The 26187-nt window shown below is 39.4% G+C and overlaps 1 protein-coding gene across 3 annotated transcripts in view; it reads left to right on the top strand.

Annotated features, from left to right (window-relative positions):
- Positions 1–26187, top strand: part of ALK (ALK receptor tyrosine kinase) — a 310521-nt gene that overhangs the window by 184537 nt on the left and 99797 nt on the right. For all 3 annotated transcript variants that reach the window (XM_014877491.2, XM_088161050.1, XM_088161049.1), the window contains exon 5: positions 20369–20496. In XM_014877491.2, the coding sequence (XP_014732977.2) occupies positions 20369–20496 (128 nt within the window). The remainder of the gene's footprint in view (positions 1–20368; positions 20497–26187) is intronic.

Raw genomic sequence — 26187 nt, 5'->3', positions numbered from 1 at the left:
AGAAAAAAACAAACAAACAAACAAACAAAAAAAAACAACCCTAAGGAAAGAGGAGCATCAGTTTGAATAGGTTTTCAAATTGGAGCAGACTGGCTGATTAAAATGTGAGAAGTAGTAGTGCCAGTTCCTGCTTTCTGACAGTAATGGATTGTGAGAGAATGGAGGCCAGCAGACTTTCCTCAGCTCCTCCAAATAGTTCAGGTACTTTGGGGCAGGTGTATCCTCACAGTGTCTCTACCAAGGCTTCTACTCACGAGTCTCTGACTTGGTTAGAGCACTGATATATTACTTAATAGAAATTAAATCTTTTCAGCATCTTTTTCTGTCTCCTCCTTTTGAAGATCATTTAAGATGTCTTTTGATGTAGCTGTGAAATCAGAATCATTGGCTTGTCACATGTATTTGACTGGAGACAGACAATGCACTGTCTTAATCTTCAAAATGATGTTGTGATAAATACAAATTAAATCTTTTTCAATGTTTTGTTCTGTCACTTTTTGCAATCTTTAACAGTTTAAACACTTTAACATTTCCATCATTCACTGATTGAATCACCCAGAAGGATAGGACATATGCATTTACTCTTGAATTACTGAAATATTTTTGTGTGTGTATATGCAGTGGTCTCAAGTCTTGCACATTTTAAGTACAATGAGTACAATCTTGGCAAGTTAGCAAATGATACTGAGGCTTTCCACATTAGTTTTTTGTTAAAGGAGAAGTCAGTGATCTGAAGCCTGAATTTATGCTCAGAAAATTGCTTTTTATCCTACAGCATGGGTTCTTGAGCAGAGGCAGGCTCGAACAATATGTTGAAAATTATCTTTTCACAGAACTTTGATCAAAGTACAAGTGTCCTTGCCTCAGGAAGCAGTTTGTTTTCCCTTGAGAAGTGATGCTGGAAAAATCAAAGAGAGCAAAGTCTGCTTGCTGGCCAAAATTAATCTATGAATAAATTGTATCACAAAGCTACCAGCAACATAACATTTTCAAAGACTATATCATGGTGTTGCTATAAGAAAGGTGATTTGTAAAATTCACCGTTGGATGGGAACTCTTGCCATAACAATATTACCAGAAACTAGTATATTTTATAATGCAATGGAGTATACTTATCTAGTGATATTTCTGATTTACTGGAATCTAGATGTAAACCAGTTCTTGCCAGCTTCATGATTTGCCTGTTTGGAAGTTTGTTTCTGGGAAATTATTTTGAAGCTTTTTGTAGGAACATACCTATATTAGTCCTCTGTTGTTTCCAGTACGAAAAAATTTAATTACTAGATCTCATTTGAGTCCTAAAGGATCCAAAGGAATTATCTAAATAATGCTAAATGTCCACTGATGTATCATTTTACTTATTTTAATTTTGCTTGTGTGTTCCAAAGCTGAGATTCAAGGCTTCTTTTTTCTTCCTTAATATAAATTTTGGGAATCCAGGAATCCTCATGTGTCAGGAGTCTCTGAATAACTGTTTGTGACATGCAATTTTGCTTTTCTTTTAGTATTTCCCTTTTACTGAATATACCTGCTTCTCGGTCTCTTATATGCGGTGACAGAGTTTTAAATAGAGAAGTTCTGGTGAAAAATTATTCTGTTTACTACATCATTTTTTGGTGTCCCAGTATTATTTTCATATGTTTCTTACATGCTTTGGAAGATAAGAATTCCTTCCTCCATCCAGACTCTGTCTTTTAAAGCGACATCTGCAAGGCCAGAAGAGTTTCAGCCTAACTTTCCCCTGAAAAGAAAAATGTATCTGCAGCTGAGACTTCTAATGTGACTGATTGAAAGATAGAATTCTTTTGGTAATGGTGAATTCATCTCCAATTTCACACCAGACTGTGAGGTTGAGTAATACTGTTGGAATCCTTTCCCCAGTAATTGGTCAGTGGAATCCCTAGTGGGTTGTGAAGTTTTGCTGCTGGCAGTTTTTGCTGAATGTTTCAAGTTGTAGTGTCTAGCACAGGCAGGACACAGCTGCTGTACAATGCCAGCTTGTGCACACTTTTTTAGCAGCCTTGGCTAAAAGAACATCTCAAAGTGCTGTTCAGGCCACCTGTTGCTTTCATGGATTATTCCCACACCTCTGTGGAATACAAATTATTCAGCTCCAGACCCCTGTTCTATGCAAGTGAAGAGAGATGAAGAAAATGTGCATAGGAAAAACAACTTAACAGAAAACCGTGTCATGGCACTGAAAGGCCCTGTCAAGAAAATGTCTTTGTATGAGAGCTAAGGGTAGGTAAATCTATTCAGATGAAAAAGAATAATTTAGATAGGAATCTGAACCTTGATGGAAAACTTCTACAAATACTTGCTGAGTTTCTCATTACTCCACACATGGTGCCTGGTGCAATAGAGCATAGCTGGTGGTAACCCTAGATCTGATCAGGAGCAGAGTCCTGCCCATTTTCATTACTCCTCAGGCATGATTCGAAACGCTGCAGACATTTAGTATCCTCCTGGTATGTTTTTAGCTGGTTTAAATGCATTAAGTGGAACTAGCCTCTTTGGAGACTAAGTGTCCCATTTATTCAGAAATGTCTTCCTGCAAGGTCTTCCTGCCAGTATATTTAAACCACAAACTACAGGAAGAATTTTAGTACCAAGAAAAGGATTTAGACTTCACAGTCTGCACAGACTCCAAGCAGAATGTTGAAGATAGCCTCACCCTGAAATGGAGAAGGAATAGCTACAGGGTGAAAATATGAATCATCAGCTTTTGTACTTCAGCAGACATCATGTAAATATGAATAGAGCATCCTTGTCTATTGCAATTAGGTCTGTGTCTGTCTCATGTTCCTGTCCCTAGAAGTTTTCCTTGTCTCTGTGCCTCAGCTGACTTCTTTTCACTCCAGCTACCCTGGCCCCTACATACCTTTCTGTTGACACTTTGGCTTCATTGTTGATGCATAATCCTCATGTTGATACAATTTTTTCTTTAGGATAAGTTTAGAGATGAGTGATTATTGAACTCATATAAATTTTGTAGTTATTTGCATAAAAATAGAGGGATTTTTAAAAAGATATTTAGCAGATGTTTTTCAGTGGAATTTATAGATGCTACTGAAGCAATAGTCCAACATTGAATCTCAGTTTGTCCTCGGAGGTGATAACCTCTGAGATATCAGGGATGGTAATCTAGAGTCTTGACAGTTTCAGAAGGAAAAAAAAAAGAAAGAAAGAAAAAGAAGAGGGGCATAAGGCTTTGCTGAACTCTTTGAACCTAAAAGGCTGTTTGCTTCTAATAGCTTTTGATCACCATCAGCTTTTGCCTGAGTAACACATATGACTTGAAGTTAGGAACATAAGACTGGGAAAAATCAGTAAGATTGTAAGAGCTGGGGCATTAGTCTGTGCCTTTCTGGTCTCTCTGCTGTAATGGAATTTTTTTTTCCTCTCTGCAAATGTACTGAAGTTCACTAGTCTCACCCATTTGTACAGAGATTGCTTATTTCAGGAGTCTGTGTTCTGTCTTTAATCTGCTGTCTTCACCTTGTCCCCATTCTTTCTTCTTTTCCCTTCGCATGAGTCCTCATCTTCATCTCCTCATTTCCCAGTAAATTATGTTGAAAGTCACTATTAAAACTCTTTTATAGTATTTTTTTTCCTCAGGCATTTTTAGATAGGCTTTCTGATTCACACCTTTAAGTTTCAGTTATATGTTCTTTTTGATATTACCAGATATTTCTGTGAGGTTTGTAAGTACACAATTATTCATAAAGATTACACTGGGAAAAGAACAACAGCTGAGGTCTCCTCTGGACTGTAATTTGTGAAGCTCAGTTTACTACGCTAGAAAAATCACTCCACTCTTTTTTTCAGTGGCTTTCTTCCTGAAACATTTCACGGATTGCATGGTGTCCTTTAGAGAATGTTGAATAGCACACAGAGCGTTTCTTTGCTTTTGGCTCATGAATGCACCCTGACATACCAAGAGCTGAAGGAAAAGGAAAATAAAACAGAGCTGAGGCAGGAGTTTACCTAGTGAAAGAGTCAACCCATGTTGGTATTTAAGTATTTAAATATACTTGTTTGTTTCCCTCGCACTAGGCTGTTGTTTTGGACAGTTGAACAGGAGGGTTCAAAGAGCACCTGTTTTCCCATCTCATGTAAATCACAAACTACAACTGCAGCGACAATGTGGTCACAGTCCTGGCTGCCTCTGGGGCGTTGTGCCAGCTGGCCAAGGGAGGGGATTGTCCTGCTCTGCTCTGATGTGGCCTCACCTTGAGACCTGTGAGCAGTTTTGGGCACCACAATATAAGAATGACATTAGACTATTCAGAGTGTCCAGAGGGCAGCCACAAAGATGAAGGGCCTTGAGGGGAAGCCGTATGAGGGCACTTGGTCTGTTCAGCCTGGAGGGGACTGAGGGGAGACCTCACTGCAGTCACAACTTCCAGTGAGGGGAAGCAGAGGAGCAGGACTGATCTCTGCTCTCTGGTGACAGTGACAAGGGGATGGCCTGAAGTTGTCTCAGGGGAAATTTAGGTTGGATGTCAGGAAAAGATTCTTCAGCCAGAGGGTGGCTGGGCACTGGAACAGGATCCCCAGGGCAGTGGTCACAGCACCAAGCCTGGCAGAGCTCAAGAAGCATTTGGACAATGCTGTCAGACATGCGGTGTAATTCTTGGGGTGTTCTGTGCAGGGCCAGGAGCTGGACTCAATGAACCTGTGGGTCCCTTTCAACTCAGCTTATTCTGTGATTCTGTGTCAGAAACAGCTAGTCCTGTTGCATACATTTTGGCTTTCTCTTATCCACATGCTGTGCTCTGCCTCATTCCTTGCTTACTAGTGCTGTTCTTTTCCCTCTCCCCCTCTATCCTTTTTCCTGGCTCCTGCTCTTTGACTCACTCATCAAGAGATGAGTTTTCTAGACTGGATATGAACTGCCCATGTTCTCTAGTGCCCTGTTTACAAAGACATGTATACATTTCAGAGTTTTTAATGTTGCCCTTTGCTAGCACAAAGTAACAAGAAAAAGTAACCTTTTCTCCTTTCTTCCTTCCTGTTCTGTTCTTAGAGAATTGTGACCAGAAAAGAAACCCCAACAAAGGTAAACCAAGTACAGAGCAGGATGTCTAATAGGGTCTGAAGGGCTTCCCTCCAGGGAGTAGCTGCTTGAAACTTACTAACTTTTGTACATTTTACAGGAAAATGTTTCTTTCACTCTGAGATTGGTTTCAGAGGAGAAAAAGGTCTGAAACATTTGACAAAGGCTTCATTAATAGCTCTTGACATTCTTCTAACTCTGCATTTTCAAGCCCTCCATTAACAGGAACAAAGCACAGATTACTTCAATAAGCTGATAATAATATGCATTTTCTTATTCACATATCCTGTTTCAGTGCACTTTAGTTCATTCAAGTGAAGTTCTGACTCTATAGCTGAAAAGGAAAAATTGAAGATGTGGCCACTATTGACCCTCCAGTAGCATTGATCCAGGAGCACCAGTAATTCAGCATGTTTTGTTAAAGAAATCAATAATGAAGACAAAGATCTTTAGCCAGTGGAACATTTTATACCTGTGCAGGATCACAGAATGACTGAGGTTGAAGGGCACCTCTGGAAATCGTTTAGTCCAGCCCCTTTGCTCAAGGCACAGCCAAACCAGGGTATTAGTACATAATGATAAGAGCCTTCTCCAGACTAAACAATGCCAGCTGTCCCAGCCTCTCCTTGCATGTCAGTTGCTCCAGTCCATACTGGCCATTATCTGTGCTCTTCATCTAACACCCACTTATCAAAGTATCTGGAAGTATTCCTCCTGTAGGGTTGGGAAATGTCTCTTCTAGAGGCACAATTCATGTCTGAGTTACCTGAAGTGGGATGTTCATGGAAACAGAGTTCAGGGATTCTGGCAGAGGGGGGCCTTGCCCTATCCGTCCATCCTAGAAAGAGGGTTGCTGCTCTCAGCAGGTTGCCACGTTCATTGCTTTGACCTCAGGCTGCAGTTTCTGGGAGCCTTTAGCAGAGTCTTGTGTACTCCTGTGTGTTGCATCTTTGCTTCACCCCTTTCATAATAAGCAGGCTTCTTGTAGCTTTATTTAGCAGTGTACTGAGGTTTTCAGTGTGTCTTTCCCTCACACTTTGTATTCAAGCTCAGGAGATTACTTTATGCAATAGTAACACTGGCAGGTCTTCTTCCAGAAGTAACTATATTATGCTCATATATATCAGTATGGTCAGAGGAATAAACCTGATTTTTTTGGTTAGTCAGAGTTTAGTAAAATTGAATTCACTTTGTTTGTCCACTCAGTGGTGTGTGTTTGAACAGAAATTCTCCAGGGAAGAATCTCTGCGAGTGCTTTTGAGCCAATTCCATTATCTTCTGTATAATCATTGCTGTCTGAGAGCTTAGATGTCTAACTAAAAAAGTTATAAGGCAAGTTTCTGAATTTACAAGAGTTTGCGTAAGCAGGCATGAAATATAAAATATAGATTCACCATTTCTTTTATTGAACTGGGGTGATGATTTACATGGGACATTAACTGCTTGGAAATTAATATTTTGCCACTGACGGCCTCAGGATGTAAACTTGTCCCTGCGAAAGCAGAAGGGGAAAGGAGATGCCCAAATTTTTATTCCCCCCATGCAGTAGAAACTGCAAAACATATAAACAGCAGGATGGGATTCTTGGAGTTGCTTGTATTTGACATATTCTCAAAGGGGTTTGTTCATATTTGCAAAGCAAAAAAAACAAAAAAAAAAAACCTGGAAGGCTGAAACAGAAAATGACCAACTGCAACCAAAGCATTTGCTGCCTGTTTGTTCTGAATGTGCAATTGGCCTTGGTCTTTTAATTATAATCCGTAGAAATGGCTCTGTTCCCTACCCACCCTTGGGCTTCCAGGAGCACTGAGTGCTTAGGGCTTGGGCTGCTAATGCTATAATTGAAACAGCTGCTCTGCTTTCTAAGTACTTTATTCATTCACCTTCTAAAATGTTGATGGATCTGTGGCGTGTTCTGGGCCTTTTCTGTAGATATGAATCTCAAACACAGCCGCTTGCTAGATAGAACTACTGAAGAGCATTTACCACAGCTTTTAGTGTGCTGTCTCAGTTTTCAAAGAGGGAAGAAAATGGGAGCAGGTGGCAAGGAGGCTGCTCTGAGGCCATAGTGGTCTTTAGACTAAATTCACTTCACCTACCAAACCAGACGTCCTAATTCTCTACTATTCTCAGTGATTTAAACTGAAAGTGAAGGTAAAATATTACTAGGCCAAAAGGCCATTATTTTTACATTCTGCACTGATTTTTAAATTAGCTCACACAGAGAAATGTCTCTTGAAATTGTGCTCTAAATGAGCATAGCATGGGGAGGGCCTGGCACTAATTCACCCCAGGCCAGGGGTTGCTCTGCAGCCCCTCCCTTCTCTCTTGCCTTGAGGCAGCAATGATCAAGGTAAGTTGCTGCTGAAGTCCTTGATAACATTTGAAAACTTCATGCAGCCAATAGAAGCTGAAGTATACCCATGACCTTTCTCTATATACCTTCCTTTACCCACTGTTTTTCCATATCCTTGCGTTCAGCTCAATTCTGAATTGCTATCTGGAAAAGGAGAGTTTAGTCATCATGTCAGATGAATTCCACTTATTAGTGGAAAGTTAATCCCAGTGTGGGCTAATGGCAAAGTTGGTATGAGGCTGACAGTGGCTAACATGGATATATTCAATAGGGCTGTGGTAGAAATGGAGTTATAAACTAAAACACAATCACTTGTCTGCTGTGATGGAGCTTTAGCATAATTTCGTCTTCTTTCAGCCCACTGCTCAGCACATCCTATGGACTGAGGCAACTTTAACCTCCTTGTGACTAGAAATCAGTATATCCTGAGGCAATGTACCCAAGCAAAAAGGGTGCAGAAGCATTTGGATTTGAACTCTTTAATTCCTCTGGAGCTGATTTACCCCAAAACAAGCTGAAACTGCATAAAATCTTTGAGCTAGGCAGAGGTAGTGGCTGCTGTGGTCCATAGCTTCATTTTAATCGAACAGTACTGATTGTTCTTGGCAGATATGGAGCTGGAGAGCTTTGTGGTTATGCCTGTTAGGGAAAATTAGAGGTCATTGTGGGACTTTGAGAGTCAATAAAGCTAAATTTTGATGAAAAAGGCAAAATCTTACTTTGAAGTAGGCAACCCATGCAGAAAAGCAGTGAGAGAGGAAAGAAAGAGTGGAAATTTTACTGTATTTCGTGTCAGCCTACAGAATTTGGGTTATGGTTGTATTCTGCTCAGGAAAAGAAGAACAGCAAGGAAATAGTTCTAGAAAATAGTAGATTGAAAAATCCTCTTGATGTGGTATGAAACAGATAATTAATGTTAAGAAATGCAGTCTTGGTGTTTGTTCCCTAGTTTTTGCTACCTATAGGTGGCCTGACAATATATACCCTTGCATATGGATGTTTTGTATACCTGAAGCCTTATTGTCTGAAGTGCTCAAAGGTTCATGTAGAAAAACTCATCCTCGTTCAGAGTTTAATTTATATGTTATATTGAAAACAGGGTTTAAGTCAGAGGGTAGGAACAGTGCCTGAATTTGTTTGGCCTTTTTCACTGAGCTGGGTATTAACTTCATCAAGCCTTACAATACCCTTAGGTACCAAGTATACCTTTTTATACTGATGTTCATAGAAATGTCACAGTGTTTCTAAAGTCACACTGAAATATCATGGCAAGGACCTTTTCCCTCATTTTTGCCCCATGAGGAAATTGTGGAATCGTTTTCTTTCCAGCCTTTGCCCAATACAGGCGAGCTTGTGAGACTTGCTCTTTGAGGCTAAGCTCATATTTCTGAGCTTCTGAGCTTCCCAGGATGCTGCAGTGCATGGTCTTCTTCCGAGAAGGGTGTCTAAAGACAAGAGCTACCCCAGAAAATATTATTGAATTGCAATTACTGATGTTAGAAAAAAGGACTACTTGAATTTGAAAAACAACTTAATGTAATACTGAGATGAACAGCATTGTCATTCCCAATTTGCTATTTTGGGAATGCATGAAAAGGCCTAGGTATTTTCTTTATCAGTAAATACTAGAGACAGTCATCATGTTCTCGTGTGCTTTTAAAATCACTGTTCAAAAACACCTTCAATTTCATCATGAGATTTTTGGTTTAGGAACCTTTTCATTTGATTGTGAGGAGCCAGGATATTATACTGGAACATCTTGTGGAGTCTGTTTTCTATGCATGTTTCTTGTCATGATTTTCGTATTTATGCTCAAAGGAAGTGTGTGTGCCAAATGTTGAGACTAAGAGGCAAATGTATGCTGAGCTAAATAAAACATCTACGTGCTCCAGGTTCTGGGAAGCTGAGAAATCAGACAGTGCCTTAAACTCATATCTGCAGGCAGTCATAGATGCAGCTGGCTAGTCCTGACTTCCCTTCTGGATATTCTGCATGGCTTACTCCAATTCTCTTTCAGAAATACCTAATACTAAATGCAGGAGATTTAGATCAGTGGGACAGAAACAGTCTCAACATGTGTGGAAAAAAGTAGACTTGACTGCTGGTAGCATTTTTGGACCTACCCAGCAGATGTTACTGGTGTATATGTTGCAAATGTGGTAGGATGGGGCAGACGTTGTCAGTGCTGGGCATTGCTATGAGTGCTGCTGTGTTGAAAGCTGTGCAAACCTCACTTTGTTGGCATTTCTGTCTCTTTAAAGTTGACATTTCAGTTGCTAAGTGGTATGATCTGTCTGACTTCTGAAGTGTCATTTGCTCTGAAGAGCAGACACTGGCCTCCCAAGTTCCTTGTCTTTGAGGACACTGACAAAGTGACTGTTTTAGTCACTCTTTTTTTTTCTTTTTTTTAAACTTCCTTCTCCACTGAAAATTGAGTCATACAATTCAAAGACCCCTTCCCCAACAGTGTAACTCTTACAATACCTGCTACATAAACAGTAATGGACAAAACCTTTCATCTTTCTGCATTCCAAGCCTCATATTTCCAACACACACCCTTCCTAATGAATAATTTCCTTCAAATGACTATATTTGAAGGAAGTAAATTAAATTGGAAGAGGAAGTTTTTCATCAAGAAATGCATCTTTTATTTTCACACCTGCAATTTCCTCTCATGTTACCCCTCACATTGCCTGTGCACAGATATCCTCTGTATTGTACAGTTATATGAGAAGCATTTCACTTCTCTTTGTTCTGCACCATGTTTTATTCTTATTTACTTAGCTATTTTGCATCTCATATGGCACATGCTCTGCCCAGTGCAATCACTTGCTACCTCTGTGCTGCAGGCAAAGACTGGAAACAGCTGAAGTTATGGGAAAGGTGGTATTTGCTGAGGATTATCTGCCAGCCTTTTTTGTTTCTGGGAATCGCTAATAGCCACTCAGGCTATTTTTTCTTTCTAACCAGACAGCTTTTTATGGAGTTTGACCTGATGAAATGGGATTTAGGAGCTTCTTAGAATGTCTTGTAGGGGTGGGATTGCCTGGAGTAGATGTTCCATAAATCCTTCTGAGCCTAATGCTTCAAACGGCTCTTCATCTAGTCTTTAATCTTTCTTTAGCTGTATTGATATCTGATTTTCAAGTCTAGCTGATTACAGCTGCTAGATAATTGCAGCATATCCGTAAAGGATACACAGTTAAGCACAGCTGTTCTCTTAAGTGAAATCTTCTCTTTCACTCACTCTTTGAACCTAACTTTGAACCTAAAATCTTTCATGGCTTTATTTCCACCAGATAGGTGGTAAGCAGGTATAATATTCTTACTTCCCTTTACCTGTGCAATGAAAAGCCATTGCTGAGTGTGGAGGTAAAAATCCTGGTTTAATTGGTCTCTAAGAACAAAGTTGTTGAGAACTAAAGAATTTCAGAGTATTTTGCCACTACTCTTCCTTTTGAAGAATAGTCTTTCTGAAGCCTTGAATGCATTTGGCTGTAATTAGGATTAGATTGTTTAACATTCAATATTTAAATAAAAAATGAAAACTACTCTTTGGCACACCTGAGCAGTGTTGTACATTGTGTTGAAAGGATGGAGTTTCCTTCTGATCCTCAAAGACAATTAAGTTACTTCCTGAAGCATGAAATTTAATTACCCTCATCAGAAGCAGCATGATGCACTGGATTAGGACATAGGAATAAGAATCAGAAACTTTTATCTCTGATCCTAATTCTATCTAGCTACTGACTAAATCACTCATGTAGCCTTGCTGTGCCTCCTTTTCACCCACCTGAAAAATTAGGTGTTTGATTTCTTTGCTAAGGTGCTGTGAGATCTGTATAACCACCTAAAGATACCATGGTTTATGTGAATGCTCAGTGTTCTTGGGATTGCTCGGGTTTGCATGTTGCCAACAGTTATTGCAACTTGGTTTCATATGATGAAATTTCATTTTTTGGCAGTGTTAGTTTTGTTAAAGTAGGTGTAATTAAGCTGATATGCAGATAGGGAGAGAGCTACAAGAGGAGGTGACACTAAAGAGCCATTGTGCACCAGACAAGTCTGCTGAGCTATTCTTTTCACATCACTTTTGGTGCTACATCTTGGATGTGATAACTGATTTTAGCATCAAGGGAGTGCCTCCAACTACATATTGGTCAAGAGGCAGAAGAAAGTTCCATCATGATTGGTTTTACTGGGGAATGTAAAAGGAAGTTCAGGGCCAGAGGAACACATTCCTCTGAGCAAGCTGTTGAGCTCCACTGTAATTGCCATTGCAGAAGTCTCTTACTGGAGTGATTAGCCATGTCATGTCCATGGGGAGTCACACAAAAAGCCTCAGAACTGTTTATTGGATGTGATGAAGTAGCTAATTAGAATAATTGGTTCTGTCATTTAAAAAACCAACAATGCTTTCTCATGTCTCAACCACTCTTGTCCGATAGAGTTTTTATTCAATGAGTTTCTTAGCATGTGTGGAGCACTAAATTTACATTTTGGAATGGTCAGTAACAAAAATTATCCTGTAAAAACCTGGATTACTCATTCCACAGACTTTTTGAAAAGATTAGCTGAATTAATAACCCTGCCATTTATTTAGTGGGTTACCTTCCAGGGGGAAGTTGATTACTCTCTTGGAAAGAGCTTTGCCTCCACTGTACAGCATAAATTCGTCGTCTGACTTCAAATCCCTCTGCAGTTCCTCTGCTCTTTGTTCCAGGGCTGAGTCAGTATGAAATTCCATTAAAAGCTTCTCATTTGTAATCACAAGAATAAGATTTAATTGTGAGTGTGCAGCTCTTCAGTCAGTGACCTTTTCAGTTCTTCTCAGTGCTCAAATGGAAGTCTTCACATTTTCAGAGCAGAGAATTTTCTTGAAACAGGTTAGGAAGGCAAAATCTTGGTAACAGTGATTTTTCTAAGAGGCATTCAGGAAAGGGATTAAAAAAATAAAATTTTAACTCTGTGGAAGTTAAAAAGGACAGATATTTTTTCTGTAGGTTTTATCTTCTGCCATTTTATAACTTTTCCCATGTAGAGTGTTTTCTCATGTGTTGAGGTTGTGTAGTGTGCTCTCTACACAGGAGAAGAGTCTACTGCCAAAGAAACTGTAATGGCTTAATTGCAAACTTCCATTGTTGGCCAGGAATAAGTAGAACATAAAAAAATATCCTTCGTGGGCAACTTGTGATTCAGTGAAGCTTAAAGCAGTTTCTTCCATATTGCAATATCTTCCCAGCTGTACAATTCTCAGTAGAGCAGCTGTACAAAGGAGCCCAGCACTGCACTTCTAGAAAGATGGTAGATTTAACCTCCTTCCCAGCACTCATGAGGGGATATCATCGCATTTTGGAGTCAAAATTTTGTTTGCCTCCTGTTCTAGGCAAGGGAATTACTCAATGCCTAACTTACTGGTCAAACCGAGCACAGTTACAGCACATTTTATTGGGAGGAGGGGCAGTGGTTTTAGTTTCATCTTAAAATCACTAAAAGAGTAACAGGAAAGAAAACAATTGCAATTTTTTTTTTCATTTCATTTTTTTAAAGGAAAAACTTTCATGAAAGCATCTTCTGAAGGCATTTTGAGGAAAGGGTGGGGAAGCATTCTTGGATCCACTCACAGGGATGTTAAAGGTCTGATCCAATGACACTAACAAAGGTCTCAACTGTATTTAACCTACCAGTTACAGTTATGTCTTGCTTATACAAAAGGCCAAAGAAAAGGGTAGAAAGACAGTCGGCATTAAATCAATAGAGGAAAAGGAATACCATTTCACTTTCTCTTAAAAAGTAAAGTTTTCCCATTTTTCTTGCTCTTATACAGTAAAGTTATCAATGAGCAGAGGAATTAACATTGCAAACTTTGTGTTGCACATCAAGAATTTCTTCCTTTAATGTTAAATAGTCTCTTGCATTATTGTGCAGTATTTTTATTTGTTACCATTTTTCAAGACTATATCATCCCACTTCAATTTCTGGACCTGGTGTTGTTTAAGTAATTTTAAGATCAGTAAACTGAAATTACTTTAATGTTGTAATTACAAAACGATATATTGCATTGTTTGAATTAATGAAAAAAGACTTTACCCAAACTCCTATAGGTGATTTCATTTTTAATCCTCTGTCTCTATAAATTTTATTGGCATCCTCTTGAAAACGTTCTTTAGTTTTCTGTTCGCTGGAGCCTGAAAAGGTCTAATGTGGTTCTTCCTTTTTTGCACTGCCCATTAATTGTTGGAGCAAAGGAAAGTCTAAAGCAATATGGAGGCATGATTAAAACATATTATTAACTTCTGCATAATTATTCAGGGGCATGCAGGATGAAAAAGTTGTGTTCTTTCCCCTATTTATCCATTAAAGAGAAAAAATTCTCTTTTGGACTCCTAGTGCTAATTTTAATTCCACCCTTAACAGGGTTTCATTCTCAAAAATCAGCTTCTAATATTTTCGCTGCTGCAGGCAGATTTTGATGTGAAATACTCTGACACAGCTGCTATTATTTCTATTTAATTTTGTAATTCCCAAAAGTTTCCAGAACCTTTTATCAAAGAGATAAAATCTAAGCCCTTGCCAAGATACACTGCATTTTCCCCACAGCCATACCATGATAAGTGCTGGTAGCAACAGGAGTATTTTAGATGAGGGCCTGGACCTGAAGAAATAAAATCACACTGTCACTCAATTTAGCTGTGAGGAGTCTGTTAAATTCCACAATTTTTGTTCTGGGCAAGTGGAGATGAGAGAGCAGAATACAGCTTGAATTCACATAACTTTTTTTTCAAGGAGAGGAGATAGTTGGAAGTTCCTGTGTTCCCTCAACCTGCCATTAGTTGTTGCTGAGAGCACATGAGCCAATTCATGATCCTTGGAGGGCCCATGCAGCTCTTCATTTCCCACAACATAGTTCAAGCACAGTTATCCCTGATTTACTAGGATTTAAGCATTGGTTTTTTGGGGCTTTTTGCTAATAATTTCTATATTTTTCTTGTAAGTTGTAGGCTTGCTTTCAAATTTTCTCTAAAAGTGAGAAATTTTTTTTTTTTTTTTTTTTTAGTGTATCTGTCAAGGCTAGGACAGTATTCTGGGTGAAACTTAACTTCTGCCTTTGGGCCAGTGCAAACTGCACTCCACTGAAGACATAGGTGGTGACACAGGTGGCAGCACAGGTGGCAGGCTGGCTGACAGCACAGAAATTAATTCTACCTTTCAGAATTAGTTGGAAGTCTGGGGAATGATCACAAAGATGATTGCTGTACATGGGATGTCAAAACTGTAATCCCAAAGCTTGCTGCAATCAAGCATTTTGAAACTCCTCTTTAACAGGATGAAAGAGTATGTGAGTGTTAATTGGATTCAAAATCATTTAGCCATGAAGGCAGACAAATGCAGGATTGCAAGTATTATGGTTTGAGACTTTACTTGAGAGTTCTAGAACTTCTTTTTTTTTAATGCACTGCCTCTAAGAGATCATCCTGACTTGCACTTGCAATTAATCAGTGCTGGCATGATCCAGAGGAGCATGCAAAATGGCATCCAAAGCATTAGTGTGTCGATTAGAATTAATCAGCAAAGTGTTCCTTCTGAAGCTACGTGCTGCATGAACAACCAGAGTGTCTAAACTATCTCTCTTAAGTTTCCATGACAACTGGATTGTGGCTTCTGAAACATAAAGCCTGGCCAACTGAGTCATGGATGGGGGGACCTCAGAAAAGTTAGGTTACAGAGAAGTGCTTTGGCATGTTTGGGAACTAGCGCCTCACCCTTGCAGGACTGGGAGAGGCCAAAGGTTGTCTCCAGCACACCTTCACATTAAGGACTGAATATGAAGAAGCCATTTGAAGATTTAGCCCTTGCTCTCCTGTGTAAACTTGGGCTCAGGATCTGTCAGCAGCGTTTTCTATTTTGGAGAGGAGCCTTTTGAGAGAATTTCTGGGTGTTGCCCAGGCTTCCTTTAAGCAACTAATTCTTTCTAGGTGACATATCCAGGTCTGTACTTCTCAAAAGTCTGAAAATATTTGTATCTTGGATTCTGGGTTACTCTGTCACTGAAGACCACAGTGTTATTAGTTTCTGTCTAAACTGATGTATATTTCAGATTCTAAATATCTGAGCCAATTTCTTTCTTACTGCAGCTTCAGTGAAAGATCTGATGCATCTGACTTGTAACAAGACACTGAGCAGTGCTTAAACAATACAACATAGTGTGTTGCTTTGCAGCATAAAGGTTTAAATTAAAATGTTAAACTGCAGAATTTTTTATTGCTTGAGGCAGTATCCAGAGAGATCATCATAGTTATTATGGCCACTGTTGTGGTAGAAATAGGCCATAATGTTGAAGGCTATGTGATGATAGCTCTGGGTACAATAAGTGATGCCTTTGTCCTTGCAGTTGTCAGCTTACTGGGCTGATTCATCACTCTGTAGAGTGCTTGGAGGTCATGCAGAGGATAACAGGAGTAATCTGTTACCTGCTGTTGTTTGCTTTTGGGTCCTATGTTTCACAGATGCAGAATGGTTGAGGTTGGAAGGAACCCCTGAGACTGAGTAGTCCAACTTCCCTTCTTGATGCAGGGTGAGATAAAGCAGGTTACCTAGAGATGTAATCCACTCCTATTTCAAATATCTGGAAATAGAGACTCCATAAAATTTCTGGGCAACTTATTCCAGTGTTCAGTTACCCTTAATGCAAGTAAGCTTTCTCTTGTGTTTTAATGGAATTTCTGGTCTTTCAGTCCAGGGAAAGTGCCTTGTACTTGCCTGTTGTCCTTTCATTGGATACCCCTGTCCAAATCTGTCCCCTTTTCATTCATCCATAACATATCAACACTGATAAGATTCTTCCTGAGCCTCCTCTTCTCCCAGCTAAGCAATCCCAATTGCCTCAGCCTCCTCTTGTATGTCAGATGCTCCAGTCCCTCAATCATCTCTGGCTGTTTGCTGGACTCACTTCTGTAACTCATGTCTGTCTCGTGCTGGAGAGTGCTGCATTGGACCTGGTCCTGCAGAAGTGTCTCTCCAGTGCTCAGTAATGAGGAAGAATCACCCCTTTCATCTGTGGTTCCCAGTGCAGCCCAAGAAACTATTGGCCTTTCTTGTCACTGGGGACACGTTTCTAGCTTAGGCTCAGTATTTTGTACACCAGGACCCACAGGTTGTCTCCTGCAAAACCAGTTTCTGGCCTGTGCTGAAGCATGAGGTTGTTCTCCACAGAGGGAGTGCTTTGCATTCCTTTTTCTTGAACTTCAGGAGGTTCCTGTTGACCCAAATTTCCAGCCTGTCAAGACCTCTCTTCGGTGGCAGCCCAACTGTCCTGTATATCAATTGCTTCTCCCAGTCTTGCTGGAAGCTTGTTGATAGTGAGGCCTGTCCCATGATCCAGGTCATTAATGAGGACACAAAACACTATAAAACCATAGGTGAGTCACCCTAGTGACTGGCTGCCAGCTGGGCTTGGTACACTGATGACAACCCTCTAAGCCAGGCCACCTCACTGCCCACTCACAGTCTGTGCTTCCATCAGTCAGTGAAGATGGCATGGGAGACAGTACTGCAAACCTTATCAAAGTCAAGATAAGCAATATCCACTGCCCTCCTCCTCCAACAAGCCTGTCATCTCAGCACAGAAACCTGTCAGGCTGGTGAACTATGACTCCAGTATGAGGAGGTTCCATACATGGTGTTTCCCCATCTATTCCAAAAGATGGCTTTCTGTTACCTTGCTAAAATGCTTTCTAAAATTAGAATCGTGACATGTAGGCCACTGATAGAAATTTAATAAAGCTACTACTAATTAACATCTAATACATATTGGTCATGCTGAAGTAGATCTTGCTGATGCTGCTGCCAGGCAGCCTATATATAGTACAGGACGTGCAAATGTGTGTGGGTCTGTGTAATACAGTGTGTTGTGTAGAAGATGTGGAGATCAGAGTCCCAAATCTGCCACAGAATAATGGCAGAACTGATTCCTATCTGAATTTGCCCACAGGTACCTCTGCTGACCCTGGAGCTATTTTTAGAATTTAGTATTTAGTATTTTTAGTATCTGATAAATCCACCAGATAATGTCATCTTTGTCTCCAATGAGGCTGATACTTGGTATTTCTTTTCACATGAATCTCTGAATCTCAGGCAAATTCCTACCTATTGTAGGAATTTGTACCACAAAGTATGAATATTTTTTGTAATGAATCTGGGCTTGAGTGAGTCTGCCTTTTCCAGTCTTGCATTGTGGTGATATAAAACACCTGCTTGGCAACAGCTCTGGGAGTTAATAAAGTTTCTGTGGTAAACTATGAGAGGCCTGAGAATCTCAAACTAAAGTTATTGCACCAGTAACTCAAAAAAGCAATTCCTAAAACTCCTGGCACATTTATCCAGAGGGTTAGCAGTAGCACAGAAATGGAAATCATTGTTGAGAGCCACTGCGTACTTGGAATTAAAATCCATCAGTCTTCTGAAGCTGAGGAAAACAATTTTCATGGCATACAGATGCTTTTGTATTTCATAATCAAAATTAATCTAGGGTTGGTTTTGGCTCTATTTGTAGGGAAATTCGTATCCACTAATCCTTATAATATACCTAAGCTGAGATGACATCAGAAGAAATAACTCGCACAGAAGCTAGGCATTTAAAATATTCTCAATGCTTTATTCTATTTAATTTCAGCAAAAGCAGATTTATCTCTTGGGGGAGTGGGACAGAAAAAGAGTGAGGATGCCAACATCCTCCTCTCGAGTGGGAGCCTAGAGCACAGACGGTGGAAAATGAGATGTGGAAATGAAAATAACTGTAAACAAAAAAATGAAATTCAGCAGTCTATTTTCACTCTTCTCAATGGAAAAAGGGGGAGGAGAACACCTAGTAAATCATTAGAAAACTGTGTTTGCTTTTCTGAGTTACACATTGAACTGTAATAGCTGCCAGCAGGGTCCTTTTGCAGCCTTTGCTTCAGACTCTTCTTTAGGTCCTTCACACACCTGTCTGCCGCTTCCTTGGCTGCTGGGAATTTTGTTTAGTTCAGTGGAGCATAATGACACCCCTGTGTCCGTGAGGAGACAAACAACATGTCTGCCTTTGGAACCAAGAAAAGCCTCCTAGCTTTTGTCACAGTGTGGGTTCTGCAATTTGGGATTGATCCGTGCTCATAGCAGGCACAAATGATGGTCAATTGGTGCAAATGTCATACACACATGCTTTTATTTTTCCTTTCAGAAGGGTGTCTTAACTTCCTAACATCCCAATTTTGGCACGCTTCTGGAGAAAGAGATTCTTGTAATGGATGCCAGATAAACTGTGTTTATCTGTATATTCTTGTGCTCAGAAGATCTGTTCCATAGGGTTCCTTTCCCTGAAAAAAATGTGTTCTTTTTCACAGCTCATGGACAAGCACAAACACGTATACAGGGAGGTGATGAGGGTACTTGACAAGGACATCTTTTTTTAAGAGCAATAAAAAATGTGGGGTTTTGTCAAAGGGCAATGAAAAATTTCTGACAACTAGAAATATTTACAGTCTTCCCCTAAAATGCTTAATATTGGTGTTTAAAAACAACTTAAGGAAACACAATAAGTTTTTGTGCTCATCTTTCAAAAGTTTCAGCTGGAGCTGCATTTCCTAATAACTTTGTTAGGCCCTGTTTGTTGGACTCCAGCTAACCACTTAGAGTGTGCTATAAAGAGACTTTTTCCTTGGAACTCTGAATTCTTCCTGTAACAGAAATGTGAAAAAATGAATTAGTAGTGGCTGAATGACCTTACAGAATCTCTTGTCTCTGATCATGTTTATGGTTAGTGAACAGGCCCTGATAAACTGGAGTGAAACAGGGGATGGGATCCACATCACTGCTGAGGTAATAAGTGTTTCTTGGGAAGCAGCCCTTCACAAATGGTGTTGAGTGGTTTTACTGGAAGCCTGTGCCCAAGGATGAAAAGGGAGATAGGCCAGACCATGTTATTGTACAAGTATTTAATTCCTTAACGTTTTCCTTGCAGAATTCCAATATATTGGCAAAAAGACAGATACTTGTATTTTTACTGTCTACCTTTAGACATGTCTTGAGGGGTACAGAATTGGAATCAGAGATCTGGGAATAGTTCTTGTGCTCTCTGGCTGGAAGTTATTTCAGGTAAAGCAGCAGATCAGAGGGGAGGAGGTGGACATTAAAGACAGAAGGCATTGATGTCTTCTAGCATCTCAGGGAATAAATTAAGCTCATGCAGGCTTTTTTTCTCATTTACCCTTGGCAACAATAGATTAAGTTGAAGCACTCTTGAAGTGTGGATGTTAATCTCCAGGGCTGCTAATCGCTTCCTTGATTTACTTGCTGGGAATTTTTGTCATTTGGGAGGGAGGTAAGTAGGAAAAGAGGGACAGGAAGTGGAGGAGGAGAAATGGCATGTTTTAGATGTGGCACTTCATGCACAGATAGACGTTCCAGCCTGCTGCTTTAGAAGCAAAGTGTGTTATCTCAACCAGTGATGCAGTGCTGGGAATTACAGTTATTGTACAGCCCTGGAGACTGCCTTATTTCCTGAGTGACTAAGAGACTTTTTGGTGAAACTCAGGAATGATATTTAAAGGGGGTGTGCATGTGTGCTACAGATTTCATAACTTGCTTTGCACAGAGAGTTAAGCTTCCTTTAAACAGCAGACAGACATCTGGGGGCACAGAAGTGTGACAGAAGAGAGAAATAAGCTACTCTTCAGTTGGGTTTCCACATCTTAGCTGGGTGGAAACCTTGGTGCTTAGAATCTTGCTTTTGCAAAATCCATGGGAGAGAAAGGCCCTGACCATGGGCACTGTGAGGGAAGTGAGGACGGGGGTAGGAGGCACAGTGTGACCAGCCATAAGTGGAGCTGCTCCTTTGGGGGATTTGGTTCTTGTAAAGTAGGCTTCCTTACAGCTCTTCTCCTTTGTTCTTTCCTCTTGCTGTATGATGAGACCAGATGGGTGTTGCTTCAAAGGAGAGTTGGACACCTGGAGAAACCATTTCGGGTCTCATTGGAGTATATTCCTAATGGGAACAAGAGCGTGGCAGCCGTGGATTCCTTCGCCATGAAGAACTGCAGTTCAGGTAACAGAATATTTATTTTATTGTTTCTAGCTCATAGTACTTTGATGCCTTTTTGGAGAGAAGCACGATTTCTGACTGCTGCACACCCCACAGAAGGAAAGGTTCTTGTCAAATAAATAATTAACATTTTTTAAAAATTAAGTAGATCCTTTCAGGGAAGGATCTTTTTTAATGTTGCCTTAAAACTTCCCTTCAAGAAGTTAAAAACAAGTTTGTTGTTTTGGTTTGGGTTGCTTTGGTTTTTTTTTCATATGGAAAGAATAGCTATGAAAATTTAATTTTGGGAGACAAGAAGCAGTATTCATCCTGTCTTGCCAGATGCATATCCTGACAACTTCACTTTTCTGCAGCAGTAAGTAGAACAGATGAAGGGTTCCTAGATAGACATCTTGCAAACTATCTTTTTTTATGTTCATGGTTACAAATTTCGGGGTTGTTTTTTAAACAACTGTGGAAAACTTGATTCTAATAAAGCATGTCTTTCTTTGGCAATGTTCCAAAGCAGTTATTGCTGAGCAGCCCCTAATAGCTTCATGTAATGTGTGGAATTTTAATAATGGGCAACCTAAATGGGGGTTACTTTTTTAAATACAAGCTATGTAATCAATCCAAGTATGTAAATTCAGTGCTCTGTGCCAGAAGCAGCTGCATATTAGTTCTACCAGTTTTATGGACTCTGTGAATCATACTGAAATCTTTAGGTGGCATGTCAGTGAAGAATATTACTACTTATAGCTCTTAACACATTACTTTTTGTCCATTTTATTTATTTGGAGCAGTGCTGAGTTGAGCTGCATGTCCTTCTTTTCAACCTCTCTAGAACAGGGAAATGTGCTGCAGAACATACATTATTTTGGTCATTTACCTTGCTCTCCACAAAGGCCAGTTGTATTAAAGGATTTATTGTGCTGTTTGTACATAAAGGTGCTCTCTAAGCTCCAACAAGGAGCAGCCTGGCATTGTTCTGGAAGCAAAGGCATGTTCAGACAGTAGATGCTTGCTCTGCTGCTGGTGTAAGGACACAAGTCATCCACAGTGCTTTGGGAATTCAGTGCAACAGATTGTGGCACAGGAACTGCTCCCTTGGGAGCACTCAAGGGCGAGCCCGAGGTGCTGGGCTGTGAGTTCTTACCAATACCAAGCACTGTGTGCAGATGACAGATGTCAAGTGCTGAAGCAATTAAAATACGTTCTGAGCAAAAGAGGGAACAAATCTCCCATTTTGCCTGCAGATTTGTAGCAAACAGCTACTCCTCTGCCCTGCTTATAGGACACAGTGTAAGAACAACACCACCAGAGAGCAAAACCACTTGTTCTCTTATTTTCAGTTGGTTTAGGTCACTAAGCCTTTTGTGCACAGCTGCAGATGTGGCAGTGTACTTTTATGAGGAAAGAGGTGGTGATGAGCAGCTGAGGGTGACACCTTAAGCTTGGAGAAAATAGGGAAAGCAATAAGAAAAGATTAATCTAAATCTAATTTTTCTGCAGCTGTTAGAAGCCTTTGGGCAGCTTAGCTACTTGGATACCTTAATGCCACTGAAGCACATAAAACATGGGTAAATTTGAGAAAGAAACGTTTGAGAAATAGAAACATGCTTTCAGCCTGATTTTTCTAAGCCTTTTGAAGACCATAAACACAATTTTTAAATAAATTAAGGTGTACATACAATCATAGAAAGGTAGGCTACCATTTCATAGGCACAGATATAGAAAGAATCACAGAGTGACAGAATATGCTGAGTTGGAAGGCGCCCATGAGGATCATTGATTCCAAATTCCAGCCCTGCACAGGGTGCCCCAAGAGTCACAACGTGACTGAGAGCATTGTCCAAATCCTACTGGAACTCTGTCAACCTTGGTGCTGTGACACTGCCCTGGGGAGCCTGTTCTGGTGCCCAACCACCCTCTGGGTGAAAAACAACAAGGGCTTGACGAAGGTCAAAGTTTGAGGTTGGAATTTGCTTTTGCATGTTGGTGAATCCATTTTTTAAAATTCCTTAATCATAGAAAAGATTTTTCATAGAAAAAAAATTTCATCTGAACTGAAAAAATAACAGTTTATATGGGATTGTATGGGAAATTAAAATTAAGAACTTCAGTAGATTCTGATGCTGATAAAATTCTGAATTTTTAAAAAATTCAAGATTAAAAGATTCTAGTTAATTGCCACTTGATTATCTTCACATTTCTCAATTCCCATAATAGAAGGAAAGCTCTTACAGTTTTTTCTCAACCTTAGGATTTGAATCGGATCAGAGAGCCCCTACAGTCAATACAAAGACTGCTGGTATTCTATATGTTTTGTCTCAGGACAGCTAACAGGTAGCATTGCCTGGACTGCTACAACCAATTGACTTTCAATTACTGACTAAAATGTGAAGCAAATTGTGTTTGTCAGTGTGTAAAACCTAAGCTATTGATTGCCTAATTCTCTTCTTTACAACTTACTACTTAAATAAGTGCTTTGGCAGTAGCCAAAGAAAAAAAAATGCAAATTGCAGAGAAGTAATGTATTAATTTAATAACAACAGTTAAGAAATTTGTTACTTATACAAGTAAAGTAATTGGTACAGTGGCATTTTATAGTTGATGGTAATTTCTAGTAATAAAAATAGAGTTCATTTCCTAAGTAATGTATTGACTTATTTATGATATTTAATGGGTTTCTTACTGATTTTTTATTGCAGTTGTAAATTAATTAATTTGCTAACTTATTTCCAAAAGTCTTAATTAAAGTACTTATTAGTAGACACAAGTAAATGACAAGACATTGTTTTGCTTAGCAATGTTTGATTTACCAATTCTAAGTAAATTTTTACCTAAAGGGTGTGGAGACCAAATGCTTCTGAAATGTCTTAAAGGTTTAATGATGCTCCAGGGCTGTTAAAAGAAGTTATTTCAGACACTCAGCCTGCCCAAGAGGAAGCACTTAGCTTTCAAGTTTTCAAGCTCAGTAAGCAACATAAAAACCATTTATTTTGGAGGGGGGAGAGACTATGTGCTGTTGATTAAGTTAATGCTTCTGTCCACTCAGCAATAGCCTTTTTTCAGAAGATACTGAAAGTACACAGAAACACACATTACCTTCGGAGCTGGTAGGCAGTTAGTTCTGTAATGATCTGAAGGCTGCAATATGTATGCAAATTTCTGAAATTTGGAGTTAAGGTTGTACTAAAGGCGAAATCCTTGATCTAAAGCACAGGACCTCTCATGAAAGGAAAAATTTTGAAGATCAGGAGATGATTTTACTGAAAGAAGAGGTAGCAAAGGAGGAGTAAAAATACAGACTTAAAACACATCTGAAGATATATGACCAACTTCCAGATAGAATTTTTCATTATTCCACTTGATAAATATTCTAGCAACGGATTTATGAATCAGCTGCAGGAGATCAATAAGAACTTTCTCCAGACAGGATTGCTTATGCATCTGAATCATTACTAAAATGATGTTTCTGTGCATTCGGACAAAACCTGGATATGTATCATTTCAGTTTTCCCACGTGCTCTCTTTTTGCAGTTTGTCTTGTAAATTAATTCAATGACAGGATGTTGTGGTTAACTGAACTTAATGAAATACCAGTGAGGCCCTTTTGAAAATGAGTTCTTGATGCTTCCTATTGGAAAATTGCATAGAAAAGTTAACCTCTTCCCAACAGAAAACTGAGATTATATCAGTGTATGAGAAATAATCACAGAACAGGCCAGGTGGAAGGAACCTCAAAAGAGAATCTGGCACAACCTTTTGTGTGAAAGGGAGTCTAGGTGAGATTATCCAGGACCCTGACCAGCTGCATCATGAGAACTTCCAGTGATGGGGACTCTACCACATCCCTGGGGAGTTGCTCCAGCAACTGCATCTTCTCACTGTAAAAATAATCAAACATGCATTTCAAATTGAAGCCCCACATGGCACACAGATCATTTAGATGTTAATAATTACTTGAAAAAAATTGTATAACATTTAAGTAATTTTCAGTCAGGTAGAATTGCAAGATATTTACAGAAGTTTTATTAAACTACTAGATTAATTGTGACATGAGTTTATGTTTCATTATTTGCTTGGTTGTATTTATGGAATGGAGGAGAGAAGGTATGAGCCTTTAGTAGAATCAACCATGTCATCTTTTGGGGTCTGGAGATCCACCTCTGTCCAGATATTCTGGGGAACAGGTGAATAGAATAATGAGCAGTCCGTATTTTGTCATTGTCACAAAACTGAATAATAAAAATGATTTAAAAAAAAAAAAAAAAAAAAAGTAGCCCTGATTTCAGAACTAGCTGTCTCTATCTGAGGTTTAGGATTAACATTTACCATAATATTACTTGGCCGATCCAGGTAATTTTTGTGTAAAAGAAGCTGGATAATTTCCTTTGGCATTAATGCCATGGTTAAGAACCTTTCCAAGCCAGAGAAAAGGTCCAGAGCTAAGTGAAATCAGCAGGATTATTCAGTGTGTTGGTATTATGTTGCTTCATTTAAAAAAATAAAATTAGGCAGATTTACTGCATTTTTCATTGAGTGGCCTATGATATTTATACAGTTCAACTGGTCTGGTTTTCCTGTGGGTGTAATTTCACTAAGTAGGCATTTGGAAAAGCCTTACTATTTTAAGAATATTTGCTTCCTAATGCTTTGGTGACCACCTTCTTCCCCATTCACCTCTGCTCCCTCGTGAGCTATGATTGATTATTCTGACTTCAGCTTGTGTGCCAAAAACTATCTCCAACCTGCTTGTGCTTTAATCCTGTAGGGATCTTGTTTTGGAGAAAATACTGCTTTGCAGATGAGGGTGGTGACTGTAGTGAAGTTAAATCACTTTAAAGTCATTCTAAAGTGAAAGTTATTTCACTTGTGGTTTGTGCCAATTTAAGTAAAATAAATTTAATGAACTTGTTATGGGGCTTATCTTTGTTTTCACTTTCATCTTTTAAAAATGAAGTTATTGTAATGCTGGGAATAAAAAAATTAAGCAAATTTAGTTCTAATACTGTTTCCAGAAAAGGCACAGTAACTCAATTAGTGGTAGAGTAGCTTCTTACAGTTATGAATTAGTGATTATGCATTTCTGTTACTGGCTGTGAACACCTACTTCTTGCAGAGCCGGATTTAGACAGTGCTGGATATGTTGAATAATTTAATCTATTTAGAACCTTCATGTGCTCATCAAAGGAGCGGGGGGGGGGAGCAAAACTGAATATCTAGTGAATTTGGGTTTCATAGGTCTGCCATGCCAGTTTGGTGACAAATGGGACAGAATGTCCCATTGTTTTATTACATAATCAGCTGGCAATATATTTGGTGTTGTAAGATATGGAGGAGAAAGATAAAAAGATATGTTTTATAATGCACTTAAAACTCATCTTTAAAATAGATATTTTCATGCAGAAGGTGGAAAGGCTTGAATCTGCCACAGCAGCTCGAAATAGGTGTCCCTTACCAGTGAGCAGGTTCATCCTCTCTAACTCAGAACTCAGACTTCGGTTAAGAAACAGAGCTGAGAAATCCCAGCCTTTAAAATCCAAAGCCTTAATAGTCTGAAGAGAAGGACCTGCTCATAAGAAGTATTAGGAGCTGCTCAAGAGACATTGCAAATGTTGGCACTTGTGGGTCTTAAGTACTTTTTAACACCTTGAAGAATTGGCCAATACATTATCTTTTTAATGCTGTATATGATTTTTATCCTGACCT

Source organism: Sturnus vulgaris, chromosome 3 (genome assembly GCF_052056855.1).
Source record: "Sturnus vulgaris isolate bStuVul1 chromosome 3, bStuVul1.hap1, whole genome shotgun sequence".
NCBI classification, from domain to species: domain Eukaryota; kingdom Metazoa; phylum Chordata; class Aves; order Passeriformes; family Sturnidae; genus Sturnus; species Sturnus vulgaris.
The sequence above is the reverse complement of the archived record's forward strand: the minus strand, read 5'-3'. Positions and strand labels throughout refer to the sequence as shown.